General features: G+C 33.1%; 2 protein-coding genes across 2 annotated transcripts; one reads left to right on the forward strand and one right to left on the reverse strand.

Moving 5' to 3' along the window:
- The first annotated feature begins 1,122 nt into the window (after positions 1-1,122).
- On the forward strand, positions 1,123-1,512 carry LOC139867990 (secreted RxLR effector protein 161-like). The gene has a single exon (XM_071856333.1). It carries the CDS (start codon positions 1,123-1,125, stop codon positions 1,510-1,512), a length of 390 nt encoding a protein of 129 aa, XP_071712434.1.
- A 2,638-nt stretch (positions 1,513-4,150) lies between these two features.
- On the reverse strand, positions 4,151-7,005 carry LOC139869448 (uncharacterized). The gene is made up of 5 exons (XM_071857762.1): positions 6,559-7,005; positions 5,875-5,911; positions 5,545-5,781; positions 5,394-5,441; positions 4,151-4,826 (listed from the first exon to the last, which is right to left on the reverse strand). The coding sequence occupies exons 1-5, from the start codon at positions 6,858-6,860 to the stop codon at positions 4,341-4,343; spliced, it is 1,110 nt and encodes a 369-aa protein (XP_071713863.1). The 5' UTR covers positions 6,861-7,005; the 3' UTR covers positions 4,151-4,340.
- Between the last annotated feature and the right edge of the window lie 2,128 nt (positions 7,006-9,133).

A 9,133-nucleotide genomic window follows, 5' to 3' on the forward strand; every position in this document is an offset into this window, starting at 1 on the left:
ACCAACAACAAGTTTTAGAAGAATCTCAACCCGTTGCCAGTGAACATAATTCTGATCCAAGTGGGAGCAATTTGGTAAACCAAGAATCTGTTTCAATGGATAACCAACCACGACGAAGTAGTCGTCAAAGTAAACCTCCACTTCGGTATGAGATCGAAGATGGTTATACTTTTATGGTTCAACTAGAAGAGGATGAACCAAGAAATATAAATGAAGCTCTCACTTGTCCTGCAAAGAATGAATGGTTTAAAGCAATGGAAGAAGAGATGGAGTCTATGAGATCCAACAACGTTTGGGAATTGGTTGATCTTCCAAAAGGAAGAAAAGCCATAGGGAGTAAGTGGATTCTCAAATTAAAGCGTAAAGCTAATGGTCGTATTGAAAGATACAAAGCTTGACTTGTGGCAAAAGGCTACAATCAACAGGAAGGGATTGACTATGAGGAAACGTTTTCACCTGTTGTAAGACTCACATCAATTCGTTTGATTCTAGCAGTAGTGGCAAGTATGAACCTTGAATTACATCAAATAGATGTAAAGACTTCTTTTCTCAATGGAAAATTAGATGAAGAAATCTATATGGAACAGCCGACGGGTTTCATTAAAGAAGGTCACGAACATAAGGTTTGTAGATTGCTTAAATCAATATATGGCCTCAAGCAGTCATCAAGACAATGGTATATACATTTTCACAATGTGATCACGTCACATGGCTTCAATGCGGTCAATGAAGATAATTGTGTTTATACCAAAAGATCTAAAGGAAAACTAGTCATATTGTATTATATGTTGATGATATATTGATTGCTGGAAATGACAAGGAGTATGTTTTCGAGGTTAAAAGATGGTTATCATCTAACTTTGAAATGAAGGATATGGGTGAAGCTGAATATATCCTTGGAGTTAAGATTTCAAGGGATCGCTCAAGGAAGTTGTTGGCTCTTTCGCAAGAGACTTATATCAACAAGATTCTTGAACGTTTTAACATGCATAAATGTAACCCCATAGACACTCCTATGGCTATTGGTGATACGTTGAGCATGAGAGAATGACCACAAACTCTACAAGAGAAACAGAAAATGAAAAATGTTCCTTATGCTAGTGCGGTTGGAAGTCTCATATGATGTGTACGAGACCGGATATCTGCTTTGCTGTTGGCATGGTAAGCCGATACCAATCCAATCCAGGTTTAACCCATTGGAAAGCCGTGAAAAGGATACTTAGGTATCTTAAGGGTACTAGTCATTACTCTTTGTGTTACGAAGGAAATGATCTGCAAATGAGAGGCTATACTGATGCTGATTGGGGAAGAGATATGGATGAAAGAAAATCCACCTCTGGCTTTGTTTTTCTGTTAAACAAAGATGCTATATCTTTGAGTAGCAATAAACAATCATGTATAGCGTTGTCAACAATGGAAGCTGAATTTGTGGCATTTTCAGCTGCTGCACAAGAAGCTGTGTGGCTTAATCGATTTTTGAGTAGTTTGGGGGTTGTTGGCAAATACCATTGATCGAGCATTGATATACTCTGATAATGAGGCTGCCATTGCATATTCAAAAGACCCCAAGTTTCATTTTAAAACAAAGCACATTGACATAAAGTACAATTATGTGAAGGACAAGATTGCAAGAAAGGAAGTAAGTATGGAGTACATATCTACACATGATATGGTAGCATATCCTTTGACAAAACCCATACCTAGAGATGCATTTGTAAAGCATGTTAGGTCTCAAGGATTGTGTAGATTGTGATGAATATACTATTTTAATAAATATACTTACAAATTTTTGTTTATATCCAATGCAATAAGTTTTCTTTTAAATCCTTGTTTTATGGTTCGCTCTTTGTGTTGCGAATCGAGAAAAGTATGTCGGACAAATACAAGATTAGCCCACTCACATGGGTAATCAATTCTATGTCATGTGACAAATGAAAAGTGGGGTATATTAAGCACATTGTTTTAGTGACAATTGAGAGCTCAAGATTGAGATAATTAGACGCCACATTCGTAAGTGTACAAAAATATTATGTGAATTTTCAAAATTCACCCTATCTGTCATGAGTATCCAGATGTGAGTTCTTAAGAGTTTTTTATGAGTAGATAAGTGAACTCGAGTTTTGAACATTGAGTATGTTTGAACTATCATCTGTGCAACATTGATTTAAAGACATACCTCCATTGTGAAAGGAGAAATGTTGCAGCATGTGATTCATACCACATGTGATCAAGACGACCAAAAAGGGGAAATAGAAGAAACGATCTCTACTTCTATGTTATGTGAGTCCCTTGAGGTATTAGTAACCTCAATTTAATGTCCTTATGACTTTTTCTTGTCTCTTGAAGCTTAGTTTAATATTTGTTATCTTAAGGCGTTGCTTAAGGGTTATGAGTGATTCAATCTGGGTGAACGTTCTTAGAAAAGTAAGTTAAGCTAAGGCCAATGGATTCTAAGAGAAGGGAAGATCATTTGAAGTTCACATTAACTTGTATTCACCGGTCGACCAATTATCTTTTGTCTTAGTGACAAGTCTTAGTGATAAATGATAATTGTGAATACAAAATGGTTTTATGAGTAAAATTGAGATCATGCGAGTTACTAATGTAATTAATGATCTAGGATATTGCATACTAAATCTACTCTTTCCAAGTTTATTGAGATGCTATATATTCCTAACAGATGTATAGCAATTGAGGTCTCAAAGTATGTCGGTCACACAACCTAGTTCCCAAGGTATGAATGGTTTGCGTACTACACGGTATGTTTTTCAAGATATATGAGTATATCAAAATTGTTTATGTGTGAGTGGGAGATGTGAGAAATTAATGGACTTAATGGAGACCATTAGTGGACTTAATGGAGAACATTAGTTAAAGTACATCCACAAACTTTTGCTTAGTGGACATAACTTGTGGTTAATGGACATAGTGGTTCACTCATTAAGATAAAAGTATCATTTAGGTGACCCAATATATTAGAGTCACCAACTTCTTGTTAGAAGATAGTAAAAACACAAATCAATGAGAAAAACACATACTAGTTGAGGGATTGTGAGTATATCCGTTCAAGTGGAACATTGCAAACCGTTGAAGGAACTTAGGCCGTGAAACTGTGAAAGTTTTCCATTTGTGATTGTTTTCCCGATCGGTGATCTAAACATCGATCCTACTCGTTTCCGCTGCTCGTATTCGGTATGTCTGGAATTTATATTTATACAACAGTACTGTTAATGCTCCAGTACTTTATAGTATCTATAATATTCTATTGTAGGACATTATATAGCAAATGTAGTAGTGTACGTAGAATAATTGAAGATTTGAACGTCTCTTCTAAAATAGTGATGCCATGTAATTCCTAGTGATAGCATACAAATTCATATTTGAAGGGCAACTGCACACTTACTAACCACGAACATATTATATCACAGTGATGGCATAACAAAGTTTCATTACAGTTTTCTTAGAATCTTTTTTTTTTTTTTTTTTTTAAATAAGTTTAACAATATTTGTTTCTTACAGTTTAGATCAACGAATTTAGCAACTAATTGATATAGACATCTTTAAATAATCAATAATCTTCTTGATCTTGACTAATCATTTTTATAAATAAATATTCGATTATTAGACTATACAATTTCTTACCTCGTAATTAAACTTAACGTTTTCTTGGCACATGAAGTTTGGGGCAAGGTAAGATTGTGGCTCGATTGTGGCATTCCAGTTCTGCATTCCTGGGACGATTTCATAGTTCGGTTAGAGGGGTATCAGAATTCTCTTAACGGCAAGGAACGAATCATGCAGCGGTCGTGACTACTCTTCTTTGGTTTTTTGGTTGTTATGACGTTTTCAGAACGGAATCGTGTTTAATGAGTTGTCCTTTAGTAGAAGTAGTATTTTTTTTTTTTTTTGTAATTCGAATTTTTTAGTTAGGGAACGTTTTTTAATATAATCAATTTTGGCCGTTAAAGAAAAAGAGCCGTAACGAGATGAACAAAAACAAGGTTGAGATCTACCTAAGCCATAACTTTTGATTGTGGAGACCCGTTTATAGTTTACTTGTAACAATTTGTAAAAAGTTAAAAGACAAACATCTAAGCAAGGTTAGGTTATGCATGCAGATAAAAAAGTTTTTAACACAAAAACGGTGACAAATTTGTATTCAAACAGTATAATCCCATGAAGATTGCACAAAGTTGATTACATTTGAAATTTTCATCAACATCCAACTTGAACTGGTATAACAATTTGAGTTTGAAATTCAACTAACAATTAACAACTTTCTACAAACAAAAATACACAAATTAACCCCCCAATACCACCACTTTACAATCTTTACATAACTAGTTACGAATTCTATCGATACAATCGACACTCGTTCTGGGCCATTCAGATTTCATATCAGTACTTATTCGAGGCTTTTCAATATACTCAACGCTCCTTCGTGATCTCTCCATATGCTGATATGGTATTCTCAATTTTCCAATTTTATCTTCAATTTGATCAAACTTGAACTCATGTAGTTCACTAATAAAATCCAAGTGTTCTTTTTTGTTCGTACTTTTTCGTGGAGCTTCGAAACAATCCGTGCTTTTCCTCCTGCTGGAAGCGCTGGATTGGTCCACACTTTTTCTTGAATTGTGGGTCCTACGTGATGAGTGAGGCTTTTCGATGTTGGAGATGAATTTCTTTAGGTGTTTGATGTATTCTGGATACAGTTCGAGGTTACAGTGTTTCCCGCCTTTGATCCATAACGGTTCGTATTTTTCTTGGCATAATTCCCAGAGTGTTTTCCCGTGCGAACAATCGACAACCTCGTCGGAAGTTCCCTGCAAGTTTTAATCATGATGACGGTAAAGGTCAAAGTCAAAGTTAAACCAAATAGTCACATGTTCCTTTTGTTCAAACCATGAAAGACAAAACTTAGAAAAAAAGATTCTGATTTTTTATGCTAGAAAACAAGATGAAGACTCACAGACAAACTTTGACTTTTTGGTCAAATATGGATTCTAACATCACCTAAAACACAGATAGTGACTTCCTAACTAATTCTTTCAAGAGTTTTTTTATTGCAGTAGTAATTAAAAATTTTTCTTACTTAGAGTGCTAACTAATACTCTAATGCAAAATTTCGAAATTTTCACGATATCTTATATCGCACTGTAAATTTGTGAGCTCCATTTTTATAGTGTGAAGATAGAAATAAGTTAATACGTGGACTTAATTCCCATTGTTTAACTGACTCAAAAAATGAAGGAAAAAAAAAAACAGGATGGTCAATCATGCGTGTAGATGGTAGACTGCTAATAATCTAATATTTATGGCAATATTTAAACTATCAAAGATAATAATGGACAAATTAATTTCAAAGAAATTAATAAAGGAGGACTGCTTACATGGATGACGAGAACAGGGCACTTCACGAATTGGATTTTATCAATGTTCTGCACATTACAGTATTCACATATCAGATCATATGTGCAGAAAAATAACAAGCAATTAACATTAACATATCATTAAAATGAAATGAGACTAACGAGTAAATACCTTATAGATGTCGAACCAATATGTGTGCTTAACAGGATACATGACTCGCAAGCCAGATAAAATAGGACTATGCAAAACAACAGCTCTTAATCGAGGCAACCGAGCAGCAAGATTTACAGTGGGCCCACTACCAACAGATTGACCATATAAAATAATATCCTCTTGCTTCAAATTGTAAATCTCTTCCAAACACTTGTATGCAGCTTCAATATCTGCATATGTGTTATGCTCACTTGGCTGCAAAAACAAGGCATACAGTTTACATTTAAGATTCACTCTTATTTAAGACTAGCAATTAACACTTCGACTAAAGTTCAATCATTTATGCACCTTGCCGGTCGACTGCCCGTATCCAGAGTAATCATACCTACATAAACACACAACAAACATTTACATAAGATATACAAAAAAGAGGCATAATTAAGAATGCAACGGCTATGAAGAATCACATATTCAAGCATCAAGATATTCTTGAAAACCGCCATGTAGTTAGGTTTTGTCCTACTTAACTAAGGTGTATGTAGAGGTCAAATTCGTAAACTTGAAATCACTATTTCTAGTATCAAATAAATTTTAAATTGACCAAATACAGCAACATTGATGTTCTAACTTTCTAAATTTACTCCAAAATGTGGTTCAACTCTTATCATGAATTTCCCTTATTTAATTCAACACTACAAATATAAAAGATCAATTCTTTTCGGGGGGGAATTATGTCAAATCACTAACCCATCAATGAATAACTTCATTTCAGGTCAAATTGAAAGGATATCAATCATTTGTAGGTCAAATTAGCCCATAAAGTTACTTGTGATAAAACCCTAAAATTTACCATCAATTTACTTAATCTTGCACTACAAATAAAAAAGATCAAAACTTTTATGTGGGAAATAATCCCAATCAAAACCCATTAGCAAAACTTCATACCAGCTGAAAATAAAACAAAAATTAAAAAACCAAGAACTGAACAAATTAGGGCACAAAAAAAAGTAAAAAATTAGAAAAATTACTAACCCCATGAGATTAACTTTGAGATGAATACTCAAATCGATAAAAAGTTCGTACATTTGACCAATATCAGCAGCATTGCCATGTGAATAAAGTATCGTACGAGTAGCCATCGGATACCTAACGTAAACCGCAATGATTTTATTACCACGGCGAGTTTGAAGCTTCAAAACGTCGACGTTTTCACGATGTGGGAATCTATCTAATAGCATTAACCCACTTGATTTCTCAGTTATTAGTTTGTAAAACGGTGGATTTGGTGGGAAAAAGGCTAGCTTTGCTGCCATTGATGACTTCACACCACCCATTTTGTGTGAAATATAATAATAACGTTAGAAATTGGGGTTTAATTGATGTGAAATTGAAAAAAATTGGGATTTAATTGATGTAAAGTTGAAGAAATTGGGAGGGAGAATTGAGAAGAACGGGAGTGAAATGAAGGTTACCGGTGAGCGATCGACGGCCACAATACAATAAGTATATGCGTACATTTACATGTATACACTCATTAGCACAGTGTTTGTTTTATATTTATAATTTATTTATTTATTATTTATCTATTTGTTTTATATTTACATATTAATAAAAGTTATGAATAGTATCAGAGGCATTTTCAACTTTTCAGGTTGTTTTTTTTTTTCTTTAATTTTAACTAAATTTCATTTTACCAACAAAGGCTCCACGCTTAAAAAATTCAAATCAACTCCCCAAACAGAGAGGTAAAGTATCAAATAACCATTTTTATAAAAAAATCCTAAATAAACTCCAACCAAATATTCAACGGGTCATATCTTCTCGCTCGCAACTAGTTAAATTTTTCCGACACCATCATTAAACTCGAAATAATTTTAGGAACACAATGTCACTAGCTATACGCAAAATGGACGCTTTTTAAAAAACGCTAAATATTTGGGATACTTTTCATACACGTTGATTTTGCGTTAAAATTTTAAAAGTCGACAATTCCATAGCGAAACGCGGAGATGCACATATATTGATAATTTAAAATAACATTTAAATCTCTCACGGGTTATACCTTTTAGTTCGACTCAAGTTGCGCTTCAACGATATCATCGTTAGTCACAAAATAATTTTACTAAACGCAATAAAATACATTAAAAATCGAACCCCCGGCGCGAAGCGAGGGTTCAATACCTAGTTATTATCTAAATAATCAAAAATCAAACATAGTGATACAGGCCCAATTTTGTATAATGGACCTATGGATCCATGGACCATAGATAGATATCACATACAAGCCCAAGTTCTTCATGGTCAGTCAATAATCGAATATATTTCCGTGAATAGATAGATAGATACAGTATCATATATGATGTCTAGTTTATATCTAATATCTAATCTAATTATTATTTTTATTTATGTATAGTTGGTGTGAGTTGTGATGTTTGATATCCAAGAATACAGAAGCGTAAACAAAACAAAGGCGCTATTGTAAAAGGAAACAAAAATAAAGGCACTGTTTTCGTGTAAACAGTTTTTAAAATAAATTTGTAATTTTTAAATACAAGTATTCGGGTCGGCCCGCTTCGTGGGGCCCAAAATCGCTAACCTAAAAAAAAGAAAGGCAACTTCAAGGTTTGAACCTGTGTCTTTTAAGATTTCAACAAACATCCTTACCAACTGATCTACGTATTCATTTTGATAAATTTATAGTTTGTTTAATATATATCTCTTAAAATTAGAGGGTTGGTCAAAATTAAAAAGTTAGTTAAAAGGGGTGAAATTTAACATAATGTAAAAACTGGAGGGAAAGGTGACAAAATTGCAAAAAAGTTTCAAATGAATAGTGATTTTGTGCGGCGGCGCGTTAATATAAATTAAAAGGTACGACGGATAAAAAATTAGAAGGAAAAAAAAAACAGCTGAAAAGATTCGAACTTTCAACCTTAGAGGTAAGCATCGCACGAGACTAACCACTCAACCATACATTGATTGGTTTGTATAAAATGAAAACTGTTTATATTTATTTATTCATAAAAGTGTTAAAAAGTCAAAAATTCCACAACTACTTAACCCCTCAAAGTGGATGCTATTACAATTTTAGACTAATTAAATAGTACCCATTTTTTTTTGTCTTTTTCTGTTTTTCAATTGAATATATATATATATATATATATATATATATATATATATATATATATATATATATATATATATATATATATATATATAAGGTATTAGGTTAAGGATTTTAGATTTTTAAATGTGAAAGTCGACTATATCATTTTAATTTAGTAATTCCTATTTTTTTAGCGACGATATCGACATAAAATATTCTCATTTGTTATTCACGCACCGTTATGAGTAAATTTAATTCGTGATGATATTGGCAGTACAATTGAATGTTAAGAAAATCTCCCACGGACCTTTTCAAATCGCATTGATATAGACAGATTCATTAAAAGTTGAAAATTCTCTGCTTGAAGTGAGAATCAAACATGGGTTGACAGTATCCCAAGTTGAATTTCACCATCATACCATTCAAACCAAACTTAAGTGGTTTGTAATTCATATTTATTTTAATTAATGTTATTTTGTAGATAAATCAAATTAATATGTT

This window comes from Rutidosis leptorrhynchoides, chromosome 9 (assembly GCF_046630445.1).
Source record: "Rutidosis leptorrhynchoides isolate AG116_Rl617_1_P2 chromosome 9, CSIRO_AGI_Rlap_v1, whole genome shotgun sequence".
NCBI lineage: Eukaryota > Viridiplantae > Streptophyta > Magnoliopsida > Asterales > Asteraceae > Rutidosis > Rutidosis leptorrhynchoides.

Coding starts and splice junctions, on each gene's coding strand:
- LOC139867990 (XM_071856333.1), top strand. CDS start 1,123: ATGTGTACGAGACCGGATATCTGCTTTGCTGTTGGCATGGTAAGCCGA.
- LOC139869448 (XM_071857762.1), bottom strand. CDS start 6,860: ATGGGTGGTGTGAAGTCATCAATGGCAGCAAAGCTAGCCTTTTTCCCA. Junction 5,912..6,558: donor CTCAAAGTTAATCTCATGGG/GTTAGTAATTTT, acceptor GTGTTTATGTAG/GTATGATTACTCTGGATACG. Junction 5,442..5,544: donor ATTGGTTCGACATCTATAAG/GTATTTACTCGT, acceptor TGTAATGTGCAG/AACATTGATAAAATCCAATT.